Raw genomic sequence first — 26509 nt, 5'->3', positions numbered from 1 at the left:
TTATTGTTTGCATTGTTACATTTTAAATTTGTTACATTTTAAATTCAATAATAATTGCTTTATAATAAAAACACGGCTAAACGGTGCAAATAAGATTGTTTTAACAGTGAGAATGTTAACTGTAATACCCTGAAACCAATCTGCCTTCAAGAAAAAGTCATTCAGAATTCAATTGAAAATCCTATCATTTTAAGTGTCCTTTATTACCTGTGAATATTAACACATATTTCAATATATTTAAATATAAAGCACAAATCACTAAGACGCAGTCTTGGATTCGGCATAGATTTAATACACAAAATAGCGTTTTCTACGTGTTTTTAATAATTATTTTTCGGATTTCTTGCATGTCTGCGGGTTTCTTTCCGCAAGAGGACATCGTGAGTAAAGCACACCAATATCTATGTAAAGTTAAAGATGTTTAGTGATTTAAAGGGGTAAGAGGCAGAACACGTGTTAGCCGAATTGACCACCAGACCGATTCTTTGGTATCTAACGGTAACATTGGCCAATAACTGTTTAAGCATTAATTAGCTAAATGGTCAGATCTGTGAATGAAGTCTGTCATTGCAGTGCGGAAGAGCACACGGGTTCTTCTCGAGCTATTTACCGGAGCATTACGGTATTTATGCAACTTTCAGGGAGGACGTTTACGTAACCTCACTGTTCTCACACATGCCGGTCGGAAATTGAACAAAGTGTTCCTTTAAACGGTTAAAAGGTTGTTTAGAGTAGCGGATAACATGGCTGCTTCTGCTTTTGTTTACAAACTGTTACCTCTGGTGAGAGGAAAGTGTTGCAGGAAGCCGGTTTGTCCCGCACGCACAACTGTCCGTGTGTTTTCGTGCACTGCAGGTCGTTCCCAGCTGCACCAGGTGAAGGGGAGCGGAGCTTTGACGGGGAAAGTGGACCGATTCGGTGGAGTGACAGTGAACCTGGCTGACCCCGGTTTACCGGCGGACATCAGCGAAAGTTCATTCAGCAGATTACTGAAAGGTTGGTTGACATAATGTCCGCTCTGTAAGAGACGGGAGTCCGATAGACTGTGCAGTTCAGTCCTCTCAGTGTGGAGAAAACATCAACATAAACAAGTCATTGACCCGCTTTACATTGACCATTAACCAGGACAGTTAACAGCTGTCTGTAATGTATATTTGCACAATAAAACTTTCCATATAAGGAAGTGCGACTTAAATCATGAACTTATTGCTTATTAAAGGTGCAGGTGCACACATGTGCAAGTATTGCATACACTCTCTCTTTGCTTGACATTCCATTGTATCCCTTGTTGTAAAATGAGAATATTATTAAAAAGAAATAACAAAATTTTTCTTAAATTTCTAAGCCAGGTTTTAATCTTGGTGTAGTGCATCTGGAAGTGAATGTTTGATTAATATTTTGCTTTGAACCTTCACTCTGTAAAGTTGTTGGTCCAGGCGGAAATTTAGGAAAACCATGCATGTCCCTAGACAGTAAAAAGACATGAATACACAAAACAAATGTCTCCTTAAATGTTTTGATGTGTTCAAAGGCGAGAGAGGAGTCAAGAGACAGGTCATCAATTCACTACTGAACTATAAGTAGAAGCATATGTCTTTATTATTGATTCCACTTCACAGGAGAAAGATGTTCTCAGCAACCCTCTGCTCCATTTAAACCATACAGTTGAACTCCTTCCTACTAGGACATAAAAATGAGGCATTTAGTTCATTGCTCAAAGGCAAAATGATGAAATTCAATGAAGAGAGTGTTTCTGATTCACTTAGGGCTGCAACTAACAATTACTTTCCTTATTGATTAATCTGATGATTATTTTCTATGAAGTCTATGAAACAATATAAATTATTGAGAAAATGGCACTCAAAGTTCATCCAAGGCCACAGTGATGTCTTCTAATTTATTGTTTTGGCTGACTGACAGTGCAAAATGTAAAGATATTCAATTAACTGTCATATATGAAAAGGAAAAACAGCAAATTCTTACATGTGAGATGCTGGAAGAGTCGAATATTTTGCAGCTTTGCTTGAAAAATTACTGAAACAATTAGTCTATTATCAAAATAATTGCCAATTTATTTTCTGACGATCAACTAATCAATTAATCGACAAATCGTTGCAGCTCTTCACTGTCAGTATCAGTCCAGTTACTAACATCAACCACTTTTCTCTTGCTACATCTTTAATCTCGAGGCTACTTCCACCAAATTGTCTCTGTTGTTTGTCATCTTCTCTCTTATCTTGCTTAAATTCCCAGTCTTCTCTCCACAATCAGATTAAGCAGATATGTCATATTAAATATTTAATTTTGTCTTGTTTTCCATATATTTCCTGTCTGTTTGTTTTAGTTTATTCTTTTAACAAAGGAAATGCATAAAGTACATCATTAAACTAAGCTTGTGGATCCCTCTGACTTCTGTACTTCACAGATTCTTTGATCCAGTGGAAAGCAGAGGGGAAGGTCGCCGTGTGGCTTCGAGTTCCCATCTCATTGAGTCGCTGTGCCGCCGCTGCCTCTACACACGGCTTCACCTTCCACCACGCCAAAGATGACCAAGCTGTCTTGTCTCTCTGGTTGGGAGAAGGGGAAAGCAGACTGCCGGGCTTTGCAACTCACCAAATTGGAGTAGCAGGTAGAAATCACAGATGTAGTTGAGTTATACTGCATGTGCACAAACATTCATGGTTGCTTGTAGTTATTTCTCTCCGAGATCTGATGTACTAATCAAGGGAAGACACACAATAATATTTTGGCTTTTGTAGGTCCGTCAGCGCTCATGTTATAACCATTTTTTAGTGTTTATTTAGGTCCTGGTAGTTGTTTCCTTGACAACAGAGTACAACAACAAAGTACTCTTTCTGGGGTTCAAATGAATAAAAACAGTATAATCAACAAATGCTTTCACTAACATACAGTATAAAATATTGTTACAGCATTAATCTCCACCTCTTTAAGGAAAATTTAGGAGGTGGAGATTTTTTATTTGGTAAAAATAACCGTGTACTCACCGTGCTAATTGCTGAGATCTGGGAACACAGGGACGTTGCTAAAAAAAGAAGTCTCACGGGGCAAGAAACACGAGCAGTGAGACAGTCTGACAAACAAAACCCAGATTAGACAAGCCTATTTGGAAAAGGAAAAAAGGCAAAGTCAGTTTTAAACATTCATTACAGATTACAGACTGACCTTCTGGTTCAATATTGACCTACAGTACTTGCCATAGGTGTTCAAATTTCCAATTTTCCTGTGCAATAAGGAATCATTACCGACACATTAGCTACGAGTCAGTTTTACATCCAAAGAAAGTGGTTTCAATAATCTGACTAAACAGTTGGCTTGATAATGACCTGTCGGGTCATCTGACCGCTTGTGTCTCCCGCCCTGTCACATTTCTTTTTAGTGATGTCGCTGCCTTCCCCGATATCAGCAGTTGTGTTTATGAGTATATGTTAACATAATCAACAGAAATGACGGTCAAAACTACAAAAATATGTTGTAATAAAATGTAATTATACTATAAGACAAAATCACTATGACATCAACTATGATAAAATTACATCAAAACCAATATATGGTTTGCAAAATGTTAATGGAACATTGACCAGAAAACATAATGGAAAAATATCTTAATCCATTATCATATAAATATGTATATATATATATATATATATATATATATATATATATATATATATATATATATGTATGTGTGTATATATATATACACATACATATATACATATATATACATATATATATATATATGCATATATACTTTTGTGTTAATCTTTGTAAATGAACTTAAACCTGTAATTTTGTTTTTTCTTTTGTTGTTTTAGTTTGGGATTTTGGTCACTTAGGGGAAACCCAACAAACTGTAAACACAACACTGACAAATTATCACCTTATATAGTCGCTATAGTGAACATGTAAGCACACAGACACAGGGCAACATAAGCATTAATTTGCTGTTGTATTTCTGGCCACTTGATGAATATAAGTCCAATATTCACTCACCTTTAAGCTCTGGTTTTGGTCTGCAACAAGTCCTTAGGGAAATATTTGGGTCTTTAGCTGCTAAATGCTCCAGTGTGTTCACCAGTTAGTCACTCACATTGTCTGTAGTTTACAGTGAGTTTATCAGACCTTTTTCACTGGAAACAGCTGCCTGCTGCTGGAAACAGAGCTGACGAGAGTAGTGACGGTGAACCAGACAGTAAAGTTGCGGACCGTGAACAATGAACTGAAAGACACTCAAAATAAATAAAGCTGCATAGTCTGATGATAATTCTATGTTTGTCACTACAAGCAACCCCTTTCACATTATTCTCTACATAGTCATTTCATCCATTGTTAATATAAAAATACTGATTAAAGCAGCTTTAACAAGAGATACAACATAGTTGCTTAGACCTATGTTTAAACTTTTTAGTGGCATCAAACACACTAATTTGGTTGCTGACTACAGGCATTTATTGAGCTTACCCTCTGCTGTAAAGACTTAAGACTGTGACTGGCAGAGCTGCGTCTCGTGTTTCATTACTGACCAAGCTGACCACAAGCTCCAGGGACTCACAAACCCAAATCGCTACTGATACGGAAAGCAAAGTTTTCATTACCCCAGCAGTGATGAAAACTGGCAACAAGCTGCGCCAGACAGAGCCTGCATTTATTTCTGAATATGAATGAATCCTTCAGGTTTTGGAAACTGTTACACTACAGAGACTGATATAAACTTGACAGAAGTTTTAGAGGTGTTTTTAGAAGAGGTGGATGTGTGTTATAAGAATAAAAGTCCATCCTGTTCCCACTTTTTTAAAATAGTGATAAAAATAAAATAAAACCTGGGGTAAACTTCCACTAGGTTATCATGCGAGAAAACGTCATCAGGTTATTATCCTTTTTTAAAAACCAGATGTTGTTTGTCTGGTGGGCTGTTATGCATTTTTCAACTTTGGCCCATTTCACTTGCATAAATGGAAATTTACTCATCAGGATTGTGAATGTGGAGAGAACAGTAACAAAAGGAGGAGTTGCTGACAGTGTATGTGCTATGTCTCTGACTGTCCAGCAGAGGGCAGAGTGCCGTTTATACCTTTACCAAAGAGTGGATGCACTTGAAGCATGTCAGAACATGTCCAGAGCATCCTTCAGTATGTAATGGGGTCCAGAAACTCCCAATTTGTTGCCAGAGTGCCCCCTTCACAAACAATGATGAAACTAAGGTTAGGAATCTGAAATAGGCAGCTGGTTAGATCAACTGATACTTGTGTGCCTGCTGTCCGTGGCTCTTTATTATTTTCACAAAGATGGTAACAAACATAGTCAGGCCACAAAGTAGCCTATTAGAGAGAAATCATCCATTAAATTAGTTGTCAAATATATGTCTGATGACCTGCAGATATCCTAAATATATTTTTAATATCCACTGTATTCTAGTTTAGTTTAATTGCTATTTTAAGGAGAATCCAGATGTTTCACAGCTTCTTATTCTTGTAGTTTTGACCAATACACATATAACCGAGCATAACACTGTAAATACCACCATTAGAGACAAATGCTCTTATAGAAACAGATTTACAATGGTGTGCAGTGAGGAAAAGCTTTTAAACCAACAAACCTGAACTCAAATGTTGAAAGCAGTCGTCTGGAGGTTGAAGTGACCTGCATTAACTGTTCAACACTGAGCATTAAAAGTTAATTTAATAGCATTTAAAACTATCCATCACATCGCTGAGTAACGTCTAGTGCAAGAAGTCATGTAGACAATAATACTTTATTTAAATCAATTTCCAGCAGAGCAATTGTGTTCACAATCACTACCATGATAGGGATTATCATGTTAACCTATTTCATAAGGAAATAGATCGGATTTGCTGGCCTTATTAAACTGATCAGGTATGAGCTATATAAATTCAGTTATTTGTCAATGTCATTATGTAAATTCATAGGTGCTTACAGTTACCTTCATTCAGTCACTCACTGCAGCTACCAGAACCCTTTTTAGTGCTACAGAAATCCTTGTTCTCGTGTAACCCTACATATAAATGATTCCATTTCATTTCAATAAGATGTACAGATTTTAATTTTGGGTAAAAAGAGCAGTAGTGTTGGATCAGTACTCAGTTTCGATTTACTATGCTGAGTTGAGGTATTAGAATCAGTATAAGAAGAGAAAAAGTTGGATTGGTGCAACACTACTATTTTACCTGCAGCAATAAGGTCCAGGTTGTAAAATGCGGGACATTTCTTTTAATTTTCGGTAGGTAAGCAGAAGTTGAGAATCCTGAACAAGACGGAGTGGCAATAAAACAAGTAACAAGGTAACTTGTTAGATGCAGAGACTGTTCTTCATTCAGAGAAGCTGGGCTAAACCCACCCATTGATGTCAACATCTGTCCTGCTGAATTGTCCTTGAGTATAATGCTGAAATCCCATCAGCTTTGCCAGACCTCTGAACTCTGTTTATGTCAGTAAAATATCACATACTATTATGAATGCTATTATTATATACATGGTATTCTGAGTCTGTCTGCACCTCAGATAAGCAAAGTATCTGAATTAATATCTCTACTCAGCTAAAGATTGAGTTAGCTGCCCTTCACACAGTCTTAACAAGAAGAAGGTGAAGAAAATAAGAAAATACATTTTGGCTGATATATGCACAAATTAACATCATTATAGTGATTCAAAAGGAGTGTTTCATGGTTTCATGCATCATATAGTGACTTATGGAGCCCTTAATAATTTTATTTTGGACTACATTCACTCCCCTCAATGCCGTCTCACCACCTTACAGTATGTGTAAATACTAAATCCGCAGTTGTGTAACAGGTTTAATTCTGCACTATAACAAAACATGATTTAAAAGTCAGCTCAATTGTTAAGTAGATGTTCTAATCAATTGATTTTCAATCAGATCAGATCACAATTCTAGATAACAACATTATAAGCTGGTCAGAACTGCAGAGTCAGAATCATTGTGGCCTCATAATAGACAATAGATATCACAAATTATTACTGTGAACCTAAAGTAGTAGTAGGAGAAGCATGTATGAAATATGAGGTGAGAGGAGACATTTAAGTCTTTTTGTTTGGTTTTTTTGTGGCTCTAATGCCAACTGTAATCCAAAGACGTTAGCAGTTGTTTATTACAAAACACACAGTTCCACTCTGATTATTGCTTCTGGGCTTTTGTCTCATAAGTCCTATTCCTTTTTTTCCCCTGCTCTTTTTGAGCATTTAGTTTCCTGGACTGAAGGCTACATAATGATAGCCTCCCTTAGCAGCAACCAGGCCTCCTCCTGTGAAACGCCATATGGCACAGGGATCGGGGATGACATCAATTTCCACTTGGAAGTCCAAGTCAGGCCCTTAAGACAACCCATCCCTCTTTACACATCTGTGACATTCATTTAAGGAGGCCCGTCCTGGTCGGTCAGACGTACTGTAGCACCGGAAAAGAAAGTAGCCCATTTTCCCTCCTCCTCCTACTCCTCCTGAGCTGTCAGCTGCAGCACATAGCTGCCTCTCTTAGTCACTACCTGCTGAAAAAAAACCCTCAAACAGAATAGCAAAAAATGTTAAATCCTGAAACGGGATGTCCACATCATTTACAAGTACAGTTGAGTCACTCATACTCTGTTTAGACTCCGGAAAGTAAAGAATGTTGCCTTTTTCCCATAACATGTTTTATTTTAACCCCATCGTCCATATTTTTGGGAAAAGTAATATGTTTATCCATATTTATTCGAAATGTAGTGTTGACGTAAAGATTAAGACAGCTATTCGATAGATTCTCATCCAATAGTTCATACATTCATGGTCCCAGAGGATAAATCCCATTAACGTTGATAATTCTTTGCTTTTACAAATATGATTTAAAATTAAGTTCCATTGTTAAGTAGATGTTCTAATCTAGATAGATTGCCATGCAATAGTACAGACATATATGGTCCACAGAAGATAAATCCTAATGACAATGATGATCCTCTGACTTGTCTGCTACCGTGATGTTGACATGTGTGGTTTTGGAGGAATTTTTTTCAACAACTATTGGATAGCTTGCCATGAAATTTGGTATAAACCTTCATGTCCCTCACAAAATTTAAATTTATCCAATACTTTGTTTTATGACCAAATTCTTGCAAAAGTAATGACGTACAAATCAGCCTCAGCCATTCTTCAGTTCTAATTAGGAAATATAAGCATGCCAACATGGATGGTGAACATGGTAAAAAAAAAAATGCCTAAGTGCATCCTCATAGAGCCATTTGCATGGCTGTTGACTCTTAGTCTTTTTTTGTAGCGTTCACTCACACACTTGGCTGTCGTAACTGTCAAAAGAAAAGCAGTTTTCATTGACAAATTTTCAAGGTCACCCCTGCCATAGGCTCAAAGGGTGACTTGCTCAAGGTCTGCAGGACCAGTGGCAGGTCCCATACTGCAGCACGCTTTACCCTGGGGGGGCATAACCTTCTGGTACCATGCAGAAACTGTGCCACCCAGTAATGCACACCGACAGGCCTGCCATCAATATGGCCATGGTTTAAAGATAAAGCTAGAGTTGAATGAGGCTCGGCAATGGATGCCAAACCTTCCCATCCAGCTGAGACAGGAGGTAAATCTTCACTGGGAGCTTCCAAGGATCTCCATCCAACAGACTAAAGAGTGTGGAGAACCACATCCTCAATGGCCGCTTTGGGGCCACTAGAAGGATGCTGTAATCCGACAGTCTCACCCTGTGAAGCATGGGCATTATCAGGGGGATTGGAGGGAATACATTTACCACTGGGGACTCCAATCTCCCTGGACTGACCTCTTCTGTCATACTGCCCCCCAACCATGAGGTGAGGCATCTGTTGTCACCATCTCTCGCCACATTTGGACTGAGTCGAGAGTAACACCATGCAGCAGAAATGTGCTGTCCCTCCATCGGCGGAGATGACTAAGGCACTTGTGAGTGACACTGACCTTGATCCACCTGTGTAGAAGATTATCCATGTGGAGGCTGTTGTACCACCTCGTCAGATGGTGTAGATGCAGCAACCTCAGGTGTGTCATTGCCAACAGCCTGATCCATGTCTGGATGGTCAAATTTGCCCCAAGGTGGTAAGACTGTAGTAGGCCCTGAATCCTCTCTACCAGCTTCACAGTCAAGTGTGCCGGCATTGACACTGAATCCAAAGACAAGGTGATGAAAGTGGTCTGCTGTGTTGGATGCAACAAGCTCTTCTCCTATTTACAGACATGCCCAGTGCCTTGATATGAGCGAGGACCTTGGATGTTGTTTGTTCTGCCTCCCAGTACAAGGGGGCGCAAACAAGTCTATGGAGGTGAACCACTCTTCTGTTGAGTAAAACCCATCGTTCTGTGTATGCGTGTGTACCACTGTGATAGCCTTTTTGTCCAGGAGTGTGGCTATCTCCAGAGACAAATACAGGGCCTTCATGGGGTCTGTGACCAAGTTCACTTTGACCCCTGAGGGTGGTGGGGACCAGCGTCAGAACTGCAACCTGTAACCCTGGGACAGGGTGCTGTGAAAATCTTCCCACATCTGGCCCGAGGCCCTCAGCATGGGCTTTGAGGGTTATTTTGGGGCCTGGGGGGGTGCTGATTATGCTCTTGTACCTGCTGGAGCCAGCAAGGTGGAGCATGCTCACCTGTGAGCTGACGCCAACTGCCTACAGCAACCTGGCTATGTTGTGAGGGCTGCAGCAGTGGGCATGGGTCCCCTGCGCCACATTTCCTGGAGCGCTGAGCCAGGGGTCCCATGCCCCCATCCAGGCCATGCTCCCCTGTGTTGCGCATGGAGGCCAGGGTCCTAGCATCCCGACCCTGCCATGGTGGCCAGATGCCCTTGGATATGCCCAGCAATGCCTCAGCTCCTCCAAAAAGGTTGGTGAGGGTGGAACTTCAAAGGATGGGGCTCCAGGAGTCCGTTGAAAGAAGGGGTTGCCCACAAGGTGAGTACCCGGTGCATCATCCGGTCCAACCTTAACCAGGGTTGCACAAAGCATCACTCACAATGGTTAGGGTCCCTCCCCCAGCTCAGTGCTCATAGAGCTCCTGAGGGAAGTTTCTGAGCTGTTGAGTTTCTAACCTCTATACTTGCAGGCTCAGCCCCCTGAAATGACAATTCAGAGGAAGGATCCTCCCTGGGGCTAAATGCACTGTCGCAGGCTTGAAACTGAGAGTTTGAAGCCCTTGTTGATATTACATCGTCCCCATCCTCACCCAAATCCTAGCTAAAGACCAACTGTAGACTTCAAGCTAGCTGCCTGTCTTAAAAGTAACTTACCAAGCTAGGTTAGGAAAACCAGACAAGAGCTGTGGACTAACCACTGCACATGACTGGAACATCTAGCATTTGAAGGAATCAACCAGCACAACAAACTGTTGAAGACAGTTTGTGTAACTGGTGAGCCAGCCAGCACAAGTCAAGAGTGCTTGAAAACCTCCAGACAGGAAAGAAGGAGAGGTAGGATAGCTTGACAATCTCAGCCTAAGAGGATGAAAAATTGCACTCTTACAAAAGAGTCACAGGCAGGATGAAAAACACTGCACCTGCAAGCAAAATACAGAACTGAAAAACACCAATCTACAGAGAGATTTAACCTGCGAGGAACATCAGGCTCACAGCAAAAAGGTCAAAGAAGCTGGATGTAGGCTACCATGTGGTATTTATAGCTGGGATGCGCAGGTAGCCTACATGTCACATGTGACTTTATTTATACTGATCAGTGCAGAGCGCAAGGAGACATCCACTTTGTTTACTGCCGCTAGCAATCAGGAAGGAATGAAACAGAACTTTGAACCAAACTGCCAACAGGTCTCCCTTTGAAGTGTGCTCACAGTAACCACTCTACTGCGAAATGTGGAGTGATTTTATATTGGCAGTACAAGTGACAATATTTGATGATTGTATGATTTTTTTTGTTGTTGTTGTACAGGTGCAGTTGTTGACGAGTCCAATGGAAAAGTTCTTGTCGTCCAAGACAAAAACAAGGTATTTTTTATTCTTCATAAAATACAGTGCTATCATGTTGAACATAATGTACATTTGCAATCCATTGCAATCACTGAAGAATCAGTTCTGTACTATTTTGGCCCCACATATTAGGATTGGGTGATATGATGAGGCGGCAGAGGTTTGTCAAACATCTACAAGATTTTGTCATACTATTTACACAGAGATATCTATTTACAATCTATACTATACAATCTTTCTACAATCTATATGTTGGCTTAATAAAAATAAGTCATTATAGTCATAATTCCCTGTTTCCCTCAGAAATCCAGAGGACACCTAGAACTAGAATGAATCAAAGTTGTATTATCGTTACTTTAAACCAGGCCTGAACGTCTTGTTTTTTCCTATTCTCAAATGTAAAACTACACCATTGTCTCACCATTATTTAATTAATTTGAATTCTATAGTATTAATTTCACGATAGATTTTGATTAAATGTATAAATGGGAAAGCTATAAACACAGTGCAGAAATTACACAGTATACTGCATATGGATACAGTTAATAATTTGGTAGAATTACACATCTCATAAAAAGAAAAATAGCAATAGTTTGGCGTGTAGGAAGTAGTCTTGGCAGAAAGGTCACTAGCTCATGAAAGTGAGCCAAAAAGTTAATAATGGACACGGATCTCTCCTTCGCCAGTGAAAACAAAAAAAAAGAAAAACCTATTAAAATGTCTGTGATTAGTTTGTTTATTTAGTGAGTTGCATCTTGCCTCTGTTTATTCAAACGTGGGTGGAAATCCAGTCACTGGCCCTCAGCTCCTCACACTTAACTTAGCTCCACACAACATTAGTTGACCTCAAGCAAACATGTTGTTTACATGGGCTGAATGCACTCAAACAACTTTGTGTGTGTGTGTCTGTCAGCTCTCACAGAGCTCGCTGTTGTGCTCAACTTGTTATGAGGTTGACTTACAACAGGCCTCTTTTAAAAACCTCTTGACACAGATCTGTTTGCATTCTCACTAGGCCAAAATGAGATTTCCACCGATTTTAAAAAGTAATTGCACAATGACACTATAATTTGGAAACTAATTATGTTTTTAAAGGTACCAGCTCACACGATTTGACATAAATGAGGCAATAAGTAAAGACCCTTTCACACGTATTGTGCGTTCTCTAAACTAAACTGAACTGTCCCAACTGTTCAGGTGAAGGCTGAGGCTTCTGTCCTTAACACCAGTAATGTAAAGTAATTGTGACTATTTACACACCAATACCACTAAATATGCCAAAAATTAGAAGAATCATACATCAGAGTCCTCGCATTGAACAGATTACTGGTATGGAGCTTATGTGCAGTCGAAATGCTGTAACTATAGTATTAGTTCCTTATTCACGTATGAATCCTTAACAATAAACCACTGTCAGAGACTCTAAGGAAAGCATGCTAAGATTTAAATGCCCATAGTACAAAATACCTGCAGAGGGTTCATATGGTTGTTCATTAAGATGGGAACCACAGGGTGCTTGCGATGTGACAACATCTCTCATTGGATGATATATTCACAGGCAATTAATTGGAAGAAATGTATCTACGACACCTCCCGATATCTGTGTAACTGAAGATAAAAGTAGCAGTACTGAAATGATAAGTGAATTTGTTGATTTGGAAATAGAAAAATAATGAATTGGCTAAAATGTAGATATGTCATTTACAAGCAAAAAATGCCAAATATTCTCCAGTTCCAGCTTCACAAATGTAAGAATTTGCTGTTTCTATTTTATATCATAAATTGAATATTAGATCGTTGATCTAACAAAACAATCGATTTGGAGAAATTTTGATAGGAATTATTGTGTTTTGATATTTTCTAGATAAAAACATATCAGATTTAACATATCATATTCTACAGATTAACTCAAAAAGGAAATAACCTTAGTTGTAGCATTGTATACCATGAAACACACAGTCTGAGCCTGTTGAACACATGCGCAACAACATGAATCCATGCGTCATAATTTTGCTGTCAAACAATCATACACTTAAATGTTTGGCAGGTCATAGGGCTGACAGAATTCAACTGTCTGCTGGAAAGAAAAGGAATATCTCTGCCTCAATAACACACCAGAGAGTATTAAGATATTGATCCCAAGGGTTGGTATAATGAACTGCAATTATTATACAGCATCACAGTTACTTAATATGCTCCAACACTATTATTTAAAAAATATTTTTTCTTATTCTCCGTTAGTGGTATCTAGACATGCAGATATCTGTCTGAGGTTACCACAGACAAAATTATATTCACTTGTATCATATTAAAGTTGAGGCAGGAATCTGAAAGGCTGGCATATTCAAATCCACAATTGGGGTACGAGAGGATTTTATGTGTCATTTGGGTGAACCAACCTTTTACCAGTAGCATTTTTCTCAAAAAACATTTACGTAATATAGCACTTGATCATTTGAAATCATTTAAAGAGGACATATTATGTTTTTTTGTGATTTTCTGTTTCATACTATTATGATGTTGGATGCTTTGAAGGCTTTTTTGCAATGTTACCTCTACTCCCACATCAAACTAACATCAGATCATTAACGTATGCCCACAAACGACTGTCCGTTGGTAACCTTTGTTTGTCTAAGGTTGTTCTATGTGTTGTCCACTTGCACATTTCAGATCAGATTCGGGATCATGAGTGATGTCTTTGACAAGTTTCCACTTCAAGTAAAGAATGAGAAAAAGAAGTGAAATCCGACTACTACTATTTGTTTACATAGTGTCACAAGCCACCTGGCCAATCAAAATGAAAAACGGTCATCGGGAGGGGGTCTCAAAAAGACAGGGAATAAAATGGCCTGTTTCAGACAGAGGCTGAACTGACAGGCTGCAAAAGAGCCAATATAAAATAAACAAAGAGATTTTGAGCTGTAAATCATGCAAGGATATAACAGTAAAGCCCTAGAATATAAACATAGACCTGAAAATGTGCATGATATGTCTCCTTTAAATCCCAATCTCATTCAGTGCCAGTAAATTTGTCAGTGGATTTGCAACAGTCCCTCAAAATTTTCAGAATCATTTTTCTTTAGTCTCTCTGCAAGTTCCAGTAGAAATACAGTAGACCGAGAGGGACCACATGGAAAGGGTTACTGTAAAATTTGGATCACATGACAAATACAGTTCACATAATAACTGACAGAATCTAAGTGGGCCTGTGAGCTGGCCTTTCATTGCACACGTGACATGTATCCCAGCCAGGGATCTTGAGAGCATGTAATGTATCTTGATGGCTTTTGTCCAGAAGCAGAGGGAAACAGTTAGTGGCCTGGAAGTGCGGGGAGTGTTTTATCTCTTCCTCTCCTCCTCCTCCTCCTCCTCCTCCTCCTTCTCTTCCTCCTCCCCATCGAGCTGTTTACTGGAAATGGGCTTTATAACAGTCTGGCCTTTGGCAAGAGAGAGTCTCTGGCAGACCGAGCTAGTTCAGAGCTCACAAAGGGTTACGAACTTCCTAAAAAGAAACCAGGACATTCTCGTTCTGACATCAGTACAAAAGACAGCTGACAGACCCGCAGTGGACAGAAAGTGATTTCATCCATTGGGGGGCTGAATGATGTAATGGGTAATAGTGTTGAATTGAATCATTTGTCAGTGACATTTACACATCATTTCCCAGCAGATTTAGTGTGAACAACTTGTGTATGGCAGGCGTCCTTCCAGCAAGTCTTTGGGATTATTATTTTCACATTCAGACCTGACAGGTCCCGCGGGGATGAGATGTTTTAGTCAGAAAAACCACACTGATTACATTTATGCAAAATCTCTTTATTTTTTCCTACCAGCACATCTGAAACAGCTCCAAAAAATAAAGTATTTTGTTGACAATACATGAAAATAGATGCCGTAGTGCATTTGTGAGGAAAAATCTTAAGATGTAATAGCATTTTTGAAAACAAGCGCTGCATACAAAATTCTTTTAAGTAACTACAAAAATATATATATACAACACTGACATCATAATTTAACCAGCAGCATACTGTTATTAAATATCAAGGATAAGTGGTGAAAAAGTTTTGGAAGACACACACTTCACCGCATCAAACGTCCCAAGAGGCAATGAATATAAAACATAAAATGAAAGGATGCTCGAATCAGAGCATTAAACATCTCTCTGCCTGTATAATTATTAGTTCAGATACATAAAAAGATCGCTTTGAACATATTATCTACTGCTGACATTTTCTTAAAAAAAAAACAAAACAATACTGCCTTAGTGTAAGATATCGCCACTGATTAAAAGAACTTGAAAGAAACAAGTGACTTTAAACACTTGCAGTGTATATGTTAATATTACTCTCAGGTACATTTACAGCAGTGCCAACCGTCACAACTGATGTTAAATTTTAACTTTTCTCTTTAATTTCAGACAAAGAATGCTTGGAAGTTCCCCGGTGGTTTGTCTGATCCAGGAGAAAATATTGGTGAGTGTCACGCTCAACAGAGCAAAAAACTAATACAGTACATCTAGCTAAATCCTTTGATTTAAGTATTATGCTTAAAGGTGATACATATACATTCATTTGAACTGTACAAAATAAGGTACATGATATATGCAAAAGACCTACTATCTGTTCCCCCTAATTCACCTTTTTTAACATTTAAAAAGCAGCTTTAATATTATATACATGACCCAACCCAAAAAAAGCAGCGTCAGATGTTTACAAAAAATATATGTATTTTCCCTTTTCCCCCACAACTAAAAAGCAGTCTGCAGTGATTCTGACAAGGGAACATAAATATATTCCTTGTGTCAGGATCTCTTGAATGCCTCCACATACATATGTATATATATATATATTTTTTTATATATTTTTATGAATCTTTCCCAGGTGCTACTGCAGTTCGTGAAGTCTTTGAGGAGACCGGCGTTCGTTCTGAGTTCAGATCTCTGCTCAGCATCCGACAGCAGCACAACCACCCCGGCGCCTTCGGCATGTCGGACATGTACATTATCTGCCGACTCAGCCCGCTCACCTATGACATCAACTTCTGCACTCAGGAGTGTCTACGCTGCGAGTGGCTGGACCTCGCCGAGCTGGCCAAAACCAACGAAACCACGCCCATCACCACTCGTATAGCCAGGCTTCTGCTTCACGGCCTGGAGCAGGGTTTCGATAAAATAGACCTCTCCATGGAAGAGCTCCCTGCTGTCTACTCTGGGATGTTTTACCAGTTATACCACAGGCAGCTTCCTCTAACACTAAAATCTTAACAAGCCATGAACCTGACAGAGTATCATGGATAGCTATGCTGACATATGGCTGTCAGTATTTCTCATATTTAAATTGTATTTATGACTGGAATTATGTTTTCAGTGTGTTTCACACACTAACTGTTACTGTTGAAGAAATATAATGCAATAGATGTACAAAAACATTCACTTTGTGGTTTTTAAAGCAGCCACTTTTAAAAACAGCCACTATACTACCTACAAGACCGCAGAGTTTTATACGGTTTATCTTTCCATGTTTATCTATCCGTGTTGGAAGTCCACAGCTGTCTGGCAGTAGTGGATGTGAGCAGCTGATTTAACTATTAAAAGGTACTGAATTTTGCTGTATTTTTGACTGGGAACAGATCATTTCATGATCGGTGTTGACTTAAGCTAATTTCAGCTTTTTAACAAGCTAACCACCAGTGTCAGTTGACCATCTATTAGCAGAAGCTAACGCTAGTGGCTAGTAGTTGCCATATTAATATTGGCTGCCCTGCTAAACTAGCCCATTGGCTTGTTTAAAAAAAAAACAAAATCATATTTTCATTTAAGTTAACTGCCTGTCATTGAACTGAACATCATTCACCACAATTATTTTGTATTAATACGTTCTGTTCCAGTGCGACGGAAGATTAGACTTTCTGCACAAATCTCAAATTATACAAGAGAGAAAGGGAATCGCAAGTTAATCAGAAAACAAAGACAAGCTCAGGAAACCTATTAAGTTTCCATTAATTGTGTTAAGATACTGAGGAGTGTAAAAAAAAAAAAAGTATAGTTAGTGCTTGGGTTTTCATTTTAGTGTGTTAGGCATGCTTATTTTTTAAATTCTGTACCACAAGTACAAAACTCGGTAATTTACTTCAATCCCTTCTCCTGTCTTATCTTCAAGTTTCAGTAACTTATAATTTGAGTGAACTTTCTAAACCCTAACTTTCTAGGAGACATCTTTAAACAAAATGCTCCTCTGTGTGTCCTTTATCCTGCAGTTACATTCAGACTGCAGTTTACACGGTCATAAACTGAAGGTTAACAGGCAGACTTGTGATCACAAGGTAGCTGGTTTAAATCCCTCAGAGGGAAGATTGTAGTTTTTTGCGAAAATAAACAGATAATGCTATGCTGCCATACTGTTGGGGTGCACTTGAGCAAGGCACCTGGCTCTAATTGCTCAAGTGTAGCTGTTGGCTGGTCCACAGTAAAGGCCTGGTTTTACTGGGAAGCAGCAAGGTGTGAATGTGTGCCACAGTTTGAAAGTAAAGCTGAATAAGAGCACATCAGGATAAATAACTGATAGAATAAAACAGTCAGAAAGCATCACAGCTATTTTGGGCAATGTTGATGGAACACTTTGTCTTCATTGCCGTCACATCTTCTTCTTTGTCATTGCCACTAAGACGTTAATATTTCTTCCCCCGATCCCAGATTAGGACTTGGCAGACATTGGAAGAAAGAGAATGGCCTTCTGACCCGGTCCTGTTTTGTTTCCAGACTTGTACTGGCCAGTCCGCTTCAGTGCCACGTACATGTTCGGGTACTTCCTGGAGCGGTAGGTGTTGTAGTTGTTGCTCTCAAGCCGCTCTAAGAAGTAGCATTCATCTGTTGCTCGTCTCTGAAGAGAAAGGCACAGAGGAATAACAGATAAAGAAATAATAAAAGGATAAAATAAAGAACCCTGACATCGCAATGCACTTTCACTCACTTGCAAACTGAGGAAGAAAACTGTGAGTGAAACTAGTCAGTAAAATGGTGCAACACTCCACACTTCCTGTACCGTAATACAGTACAACAAATGGAAACTGCTGTACGGGCATTCAGTCTACACATTTCATGTTAATTTAGTTTCAGTGTTTGTTTTTCAAAAATGCTAATAATCGTCTCTGCTCACTTTTGGTAATTCCCCTAAACCAAATCTCTTTTCAGTATTCTAATTTCTGTATAATATCAACCAGAAGGAAATCTGGTTACTTGCTGTGGTATTTAATTTAAAAAAAAAAAAAAAGAAAAAGAAAAAAAAGATTTGCATGGATGATTGAATTTGTTTGATATACTGTATGATATGTTCTCAGATGTGAAGAAATTGTATAATGCAGATACTTGATGACATTAAATTAACACCTAAACCACCTCAGATCTAAATGTAATTGTTGTTTTACAGGAGACTGCTCAGTGTTTAGTGCCAGTGAAGACATTTTAACCATGCCTGGCCAGAGACATTAAAACTGTGTTAAAAAAAGTGTTTTATCTGAGATAGTTTTTCAAAGAAGCTGAACTAACATTAAATATGAAGATGAATGATTTAAGAAGGTTAAATATAATATGACAAACAAATCAAGATGTTAATTCAAGACATTTGGATTTGATGGGAAGTTTAAGGAGGGCAGAACATGAAGATCAGTAAAAACATGACGTGATCTGACTCTTCTGTGGTCATGTTATCATCTTATCTATTTTAGTACTCACCCTATCCCCTGTCTTAACATTGTTCTTTGCTGAATACATGAAGAGAACATTAATTACAGAACGTCTGGCCAAAAACTTGCTGGCTCGCTGGGCGTTAGCTGCCCTACACCCTGTCCAACAAGGGGCTTTTGTTTTAGTTTCTCTTTTTAGTTGACCATGACTTCACAGCAATGGAGCTATTAAAGTCAGTCGCAACAACCACCCAGGGATACTTGGATCAATTCATAATAATTTCCAATTCATGTAAACATTATTCAATAATGTCATTTTAGTTAAAGGTTTGGGGGGGAAAAAACTTCCTTTTTTAATAACCCAAGAGGTCAAAATTAGTTAATTACATGGTCAAAAATGTATTAGTCAGTACCTAATATATATCAAATGTGCCAAAGATCAGAGTTCAGACTCTTGCACATCCAGTCAGGGTGCTGAATTAGAGGGAGAGGACAAAAACGTTTGAATAGTTTCATAATTGGCTGCCTTTTCATCATTTTAATCATTAATTTCATTATATTAAAATAGATTTTCTCAATTAAAATACTGACTGTACTTTCTCATCACACCAAATGAGGAGGATAAAAGAATGAATCAGCAGCTTGTGGATTTTAATGATTTTCTAAGCAAAGTTAAAGCAGAACAGAGCGACGCCTTGGGTGGCAGCTCACTGCTGTAGCTTCTCATTAGGCGGAAATGCTCTTTGCCAATTACATGGACTGTGGACAAGCCTTCACAACCACCAAACCACATCAGTCACCACACTTCACGCTTCCACTGCTGCTGTGAGCAACAACACTGCGGTTTTAAAAGAGAGTGGTGCCAAACTGGTATTTGCTATTTCACATAAGCATTTAGAAAATTGTTTGAGATCGCTTCAGTAACAATATTACACAGAATAAAAAGGACTCGTGTCTTCTAGACACAAGTTAAAATACAGTATGTCCATCAAACTGGTCACAGTATGTGCAGCGGCAGATTCTGTCTTGAATTTGTTTACACTGTATGAAAAACTACCTGATTTTTTTCTTTCTCACATGTGGAACATCTGATCATCAAACAACCAAAAACAGCAAATTTGTTTAAAGACACTCTGTTGTTTAATCAGTAAGATAGATCTGTCAGTTCTGCAAAATATCTAAAACCTCTAAAAAAAAAAACCAACCAATTGCCCACAACTGCAGGATAGAAAGAAACAATACACACAATCATTACTATCTATTCATGCATCATGGTGCATCTGGTGCAACTTTAGTAGAGCTGCAAACATGAGCAGAAGTCTTGGTTCTAATAACTAGTCTTTACTGAAAGTTCAGTAAGGAAGATATTTTTTGCTCAACTTTATTCTTCTACTGATGACTTCCTATCTTGTCCTGCTAAAGATGTAGAAATTTCAAGCCTCTCTATTATTTTGGTTTTCCCAAATTTGGACAGGAAACTTAATTCCTTGAACCAACCATTTGTTGGATGCAGCTCTTAAAACATTTCTGTGATTCTTTCATTCTGTATTTCAGACCAACTACAGCACAAACTTCCACTTCCCCTATAACCACTGTCAGGTTGTCCCTGTAGATTCAATGAATTCGCTATAAAAGTCTGAAAATACTAAAGGTCCCATAATTCACCTGCTGGCTCATCTCCATCACCAGCATTTAGACTCCCAATCTCTCCCTACTGAAGTTGAAAAGGGAATATAGCTTATTGTATTTGGTGCCACAGCCAAATAAGCTGCATCTTCTTACATCCAGTATTTGTTTCTATGCCAGTCTGTATGAGTATGTGGTACAAAACCAAGCCCCACGTCATATAATGTAATTTGGATTTGATTGCTCAGACCCAAATTTGTCAGCATTGCCATGACTAGTCTCATCATCTTGTTGCTCACAGCGGTTTGGCTCACAAAATGTTAATGCTCCAAACAGGAGAAGTTACTTTGTTGTTTCTCTGCTTATGCATGTTCTTCATAGTGACTTTTGGTTACAACATCTTTGCAGGCTAAAGGCTTAGCTATAACGGTTTGGAAATAAACATGAAGCCATTAAGGGAATTGAACCTGTGACCCTTTGAGACAGTCTCTTTGAATCCCATACATCTATAATAAGGATTAATTTGAACCTGGGCCTACGTACTGTTGTGGTAAACCTTTTTTGGCAGGGCCGCAACGGTGGGGCCAGCCCCATAAACGCTAATGTCCGTGACTGACTGACTGACTGGCTGACTGAGTGATGAAGTCACACCATTGTAATGGTTCATCACTTCATCACTCACCTTGGTTGGGTGTTGCCATGTGTCACCACTTCCTGTATTTGTCGCTTCAAATGAAACACCTTTTCATACATGGTCCAGCCATATACTAGGTTTTGACCTAGTCTTGTAATCCTAAGTGCTGACTGTGACAAGTGCAGCCAGAAAGGCTATCGACCTAATTATCTTGTTGGGTGACTGATAAATATTTGGTTTCTAAATCACAGCAGCCTAAATGCTGCTTATGACAAGAGCAATGGCATCTATTTGCTTTTCAGCCAAGCAGAAGGCATTTATTGTGGGTGTTTAATAAAGATTTGTGAAAAGGGCAGCGACCAAAACATTCTTTGAGCACTTTCAGGAAATGCCATTTGATGATTTCATCTTGCTACATCTGTGCATTTACAATAATCTCGAAATTCTACAGAAGAGAGAAGAGAATGTAACTTTCATTAACGGAAAGATGATAATCAAACTCACTCACCACTCCAAACAGTCGTCCATCTCTGTTCATCGCCAGATAGCGGTTAGCACAAACCCCTTTGATAACCACCTCCCCGACTGAGGTCGCCTGCAGTTGAAGCTTTACTGAAGAAAAAGACAAATTTTTTGTTTGAACAAGGTGAGCAAAGACACAAATCACTTGTAGTTTGACATTTTAATGTTTAATCAAAAGGAAAAATGCCATGTTAAATGAATATATGAGGCATAAACATTCGAGGCAATGGATCCCTAGATTTACTCACATTGAAACTGTAACTGCTTGAGAAGTGAAAGTACAATATTTAAGTTTTGTTATGGAACAGATGGTCAACCTCTCAAGAAACACATCACAAATATGCAACATTATAACATGAAAAAATTACTGCAATTATTTTGAGACATCACAGTAACAAGTCAGACCATCATGGTCAGAAGGCGGCCTACTGCTACCGTCCTCTACAGAGTATTTTATGTTGTGTGTCACCAAGTCGCATTTTGGAGGGAAATCTGGATCACTCTATGGCAAATAAAAAGAAAGGGTCAAGTGTTCTTCTAGAGAAAACAGTGCTAACATTTCCAGAGATAATGACACGTTGACGCTAAAAGCTACATGAATCAATTTTAGGCCACCAGGCTTACAAAGTTGCTAAGGCTAACATGCTGGAACTCATTTGTAGTTGTTTTTCCCACCACCTAATTAAGTTAAGTCCAATATTTACTCTCATATTAGCTCTGGTTTGATCTGCACCAACTCCTAAGGAAAAAAATATCTGGCTCTTTACTCCCTAAATGTTTCACTCTCTTCACTTGCTAGCTGCTAACTTTGTTTCCTGTTTGGTGCTGGGGAGGTAGTGTACAGTGGGCAAACAGCTGGGAACAAGATGGATGAAAGCCATGAGAATGAACCATGCACTAAATTTGCCTGAAACCAAACAATGAGCTAAAAGCTAAAAAAGCTCCATAAAGCTTAAAGAGTTAGTGATTACTACATGTGATTTCGGCACTACAAGTGTCCCCATTCATGTAAAAGGACGTGTAATATAAATGCAGATGCAATGTTATAAATAAAATGGTTATTGTGCTTTAATGGAGCTTTAAATGTGCTCATATCTGATTATTGTAGTTTTCATTTTTCCAAAAGATAGAAAATTAGGAATGTATCTGTTTATCTCTGTTTCATAAGTGGCAGCCTATTTGCACTTTCCTCTAAATTTTCTTTCATTTTATATAACAAAGTTTTTTCTATGCTGTGCTAATTGCAAGAGGACCGCATTTAATTTAAGTATGATCAGTGTAGCACCATCAGTGTCATCATGTAGTAGGAAACATATCAACTTTTGGTTGCAGGCAGACATGAAATCCAGGTGAAAATTGAAATAAAACACAAAAAGGATGAGCTGCAAGATGCTGCGTTTAGCATCTTGAAATGTTTTCCTCTTTTTTTGTAAACAGAAAAACATTAGCTCGTGTTCCCTCACTTCCTGGCAAAGAACAGCTGCCCTTTTGTTGTGGTTTTCCTCCACGTTTTCACAGATTGGCTGACACATTATTTGCAGTAAATGAATGAAACACCATTTATGCCAATAGAATCAGCCACTACACAGTAGCGGTGAAATACACTAAGGCTGACAGCAGACAAAGTAGACAGAACCTGTTGGCTGTCTGACAACCTCCACATAGATCAAAATCATTCTCATATATATATATTTATTTTTTATAGAGACGGTGCTGCTTGCCAACGGAGCATACTTTGCATGAGGCCAAGCCACCAAAAAGGAAGTAGGGGCCCTGTAAGGTAAATTAAGGGATCTGTCCAGAATTAATCCACATTAAAACTTCAGATAGACACACATCTGTCTGCAGTTAAGCTTGCTGCCCAGATGATTCGTGTCACAGATCAAAGAGGTGTGCTTCCCTGAAACAAAAAAGTATAATTGGTCTGAGTGTGCTGTGGTGTGTTCAATGTTTACTGGGCATGTTATGTCCCACAGCTATTGTGAATACAGAAAAACTTTCCCTCGTCTCTGTATGGTGTGGTCCAGGGCTCCTGTCTATGATTGTCCTACAGTTGTGGCAATGTTTATGGACAATATTGTCCTCAGAAAACTTTGGGTATGAAGGTAAGTTACAAAGAACCCAAATGTGATGGAAAAGAACCACATCTAAAAATCCTACTCGATGATCCTTGGGTAACAGTTCCCACTTCTGACTGGCAGGTATGTTACGCTGGCAGGTCTATCACAGCCTTAACAAAAGAACCATTGATGAAGCACAGCTCAGGTCGCAGAAATTGGATGAAACTATGATGGTGAAAGGCTAATGATTAATACTAATTCTTGTTGTATGACTCATTATAACTGTATTCCTTTCTGAACCTACATTATGTCAACTGCCTCTTTGATATCCCAAATAAAATAGTATTTTTATAAATATCTTTTATATGTAAAAGTTTTTTATTGCAAATAAACTAAAATCACAACTTGCTCACATCCTTCCAAAATGGTTACTCTTCTGGTTTATTTCACAAATAAGTCTGACTAAATGTAATCGACGGGTAATTGAATTACCCTAAAAATAGCTCCTCTTTCCTTGAACTGGATCCACATCGAGCATTTGTTAAGGGGCACCTGCTTGAAATGTTACACTATATCTTAGGCAAGAAATTCCCAAGCTTTAATTTTCCTTGGGAAAAAACACAATTTCATGACCACCCCCCTCTTACTGACGCAATTTAGGACACATACCAAATGTAATTACTGATACAGAGGCAACAAAGGGTGTCGCAGTTGTCCAAGCCAAACAAGCATGTTAATGTTCACTTCAGTAGCTGCTAACTTATTAAATGTATTTAAATCTAAGCACATGAAAAATCCTAAAACTACTATCACTGTCTTATTAGATACTGACTGCTAGTGGAGATCAGTAATGTATAATTCATTATATTTCCTCACATAACTTTTAGATATATAAGTTGCATACTTTCATTTTCATCAAAGACTGACATGGTCCTCTAAATCAGGAATTCACTTATACTGGCTTTTAACTCCATGTTGTGCTGTCTTATGTGACGTAAACCACACAGTGAGCAGTGTAAATGGCTGTGACTCAGCATGGTGATCAACAACATTTACTAAAAAAACGTCACGCATATTCCATCAAAGTTCCCATTGATTAAGAAAATTTGAGGTGTTCTTCTTTAAAACCAGACTTATTATACTTTCCATAAGTAGACCTACACACATTTGGTCATAGTGTTTACAAGTGGAGAACAAACCTCAGTGAGCTGGAAAATTCACATCGTTCCTCCATGATTTTTTTTTTTTTTGCTTCACTTTTACTCCCCTGTTGTATATTAAAAAGAACATAAAGAAGCTTTGTGTGAGCTCTGTGCAAAGGAAGTAGAAGAAGAAGAGGAAGAAGAAGAAGAAGGGGACTAGAAGAACTTACTGTGGGGGTCGTTCTTCTCCCGGATTCCATCCACTCCCCCGTCAGACTTTATCCTCAAGAAGAAGCCCCCGTTTTTACAGTACAGCCTTTTGGGATCCTTGAAGCTCCCAGGAGGAAAGCTGCCACTGCCACCATCTTCAGGTGTGGAGGGAAGTGTTGTGATTTCTCCTGTGGCCATCTCCTCCTCTTACCCCGCTTCCCGGCGACTGCTTCGTCTCCTTCTTGAGCAGTGCAGGAGCCCCACCGTGGCCTCCCACTAACTGTTGCCTGTTCCCTCCTCCCCTCCTCCACAGAGCTTCACAAAAAATGATTCTACTTAACCTCAGAGGTCACTTTGCTTGACAACCCCCCTTTCAGGGCAGCAAGTGCCCTTTGAGAATAAGAATCTGAAGCAGGAGACCTCCTGGGCGAGCTTCTGCCAAACAGCAAATGTCTAAATCTACCATTTGTAGCTGCTCGTCTGCTGTTTGTAGAGCTGGCAGCTGCTTTGCCAGCAAACTTTGAGCACACTGGTAGGGGGATGCATGCGGATTCCCCCTCTCTTTCACTCTGCTTGCAATGAAGTGTTTAAATCAGGGCAGCTGGCTTAGATCTGTGTGGAAGGCTTTCCCCTTTGGGCCTCAGTTCGCATGCGCCCTAGGAACACCACCACACACACACATGCTCACGCCCACTAATGCTCAGTGTTTTAACCAACCAAGCAAGCAGACGTCGAGAAAGGAGAGGAGGGCAAGGAGGGGGACGTGCAACTTGGACTGTGTCACTACCATTCAGAGCGCCAGGAGCAGTGGCAACCATGTGAACAGAACCAGAGTTTTCATTCACCCAGTCTGTTCAAGAGCAAGAGAGAGACAGCCAGCCTTTTCAGTGATTCAGACTCAGTGCTATTCATAGGTAAAAAACAACAATATGAAATGAAATTCCAGCAGTTTTAGATGAAATGACCAACATCATGAATGAGTGACTTTAATTGCTATTCTCAGCTTCCTCAAGTGATGGGAGTTATTCGTGCAGGATTTCTTTCTTTTTGATTTTAAGACAAACAAGGCCACTCATTTGTCAAAATAGGCACTTGCTGGTCTGGGTTTCTGGGCAAAGGTAACCACATCTGAAACTTGTGCTGGATCAGTTGACAGTCAGCTGTGCTCTTGGTTGACGTCATGATGGTGACCCCCCTGAAACTGGTCAGTGAAACATCTGACATCCAACCAGGCCATTCAAGTGACTAAGACTGGAGACTAGAACAGCTGTAACACTTGTAGTCAAAATAGAGTCAAACCACAGGAAGGGTTCAGATGGTTTTGGACATCTTTAGGATGTGTTTCCAGGGACTGTATCAATCCAAAAACCTCCAAAAAGACAGGACAGTTTTATCCATTTTTTGTGCAGAGAAGGTTTGCTGAATGCACATATTCTTTCCATGCAAAGTCCAAAGAAGTATACCAAGTTGTGCCATCACGAACTCTCATTTAGACCTGTACAGCAGTGTGCAAACACAATAATTCTCCTTATTAGAGAGCCATGTAACAGAAAAAAGATTATCTATGCTTATGTGCGACTTGCGGGCATTTGGGTGATGGACCAGAACCTTTAGTGCTGCAACTAATCTCAAAATTCCATGCTCAGAA

The 26509-nt window shown here is 39.2% G+C and overlaps 2 protein-coding genes across 2 annotated transcripts; one reads left to right on the top strand and one right to left on the bottom strand.

Moving 5' to 3' along the window:
- The first annotated feature begins 138 nt into the window (after nucleotides 1–138).
- nudt6 (nudix (nucleoside diphosphate linked moiety X)-type motif 6) lies at nucleotides 139–18377 on the top strand. Its single transcript, XM_067599974.1, has 5 exons — nucleotides 139–996; nucleotides 2426–2629; nucleotides 10950–11005; nucleotides 15405–15459; nucleotides 15868–18377. The coding sequence occupies exons 1-5, from the start codon at nucleotides 744–746 to the stop codon at nucleotides 16248–16250; spliced, it is 951 nt and encodes a 316-aa protein (XP_067456075.1). The 5' UTR covers nucleotides 139–743; the 3' UTR covers nucleotides 16251–18377.
- fgf2 (fibroblast growth factor 2) lies at nucleotides 14783–26509 on the bottom strand. Its single transcript, XM_067599976.1, has 3 exons — nucleotides 24882–26509; nucleotides 21436–21539; nucleotides 14783–17865 (listed from the first exon to the last, which is right to left on the bottom strand). Exons 1-3 carry the CDS (start codon nucleotides 25057–25059, stop codon nucleotides 17680–17682), a joined length of 468 nt encoding a protein of 155 aa, XP_067456077.1. The 5' UTR covers nucleotides 25060–26509; the 3' UTR covers nucleotides 14783–17679.

The sequence above is a fragment of the Thunnus thynnus genome, chromosome 9, assembly GCF_963924715.1.
Source record: "Thunnus thynnus chromosome 9, fThuThy2.1, whole genome shotgun sequence".
NCBI classification, from domain to species: Eukaryota; Metazoa; Chordata; class Actinopteri; order Scombriformes; family Scombridae; genus Thunnus; species Thunnus thynnus.
This window is presented reverse-complemented; position numbering and strand designations above follow the sequence as displayed.

What these genes read in the sequence shown, in the direction of transcription:
- nudt6 (XM_067599974.1), top strand. Translation starts at nt 744, where the DNA reads ATGGCTGCTTCTGCTTTTGTTTACAAACTGTTACCTCTGGTGAGAGGA. An exon ending in ATTCAGCAGATTACTGAAAG is followed by an intron (nt 997 to 2,425) that starts GTTGGTTGACAT and finishes TGTACTTCACAG; the next exon opens with ATTCTTTGATCCAGTGGAAA. An exon ending in TCGTCCAAGACAAAAACAAG is followed by an intron (nt 11,006 to 15,404) that starts GTATTTTTTATT and finishes CTTTAATTTCAG; the next exon opens with ACAAAGAATGCTTGGAAGTT.
- fgf2 (XM_067599976.1), bottom strand. Translation starts at nt 25,059, where the DNA reads ATGGCCACAGGAGAAATCACAACACTTCCCTCCACACCTGAAGATGGT. An exon ending in GGAGAAGAACGACCCCCACA is followed by an intron (nt 21,540 to 24,881) that starts GTAAGTTCTTCT and finishes CTTTTTCTTCAG; the next exon opens with TAAAGCTTCAACTGCAGGCG. An exon ending in ATGGACGACTGTTTGGAGTG is followed by an intron (nt 17,866 to 21,435) that starts GTGAGTGAGTTT and finishes CTTTCTCTTCAG; the next exon opens with AGACGAGCAACAGATGAATG.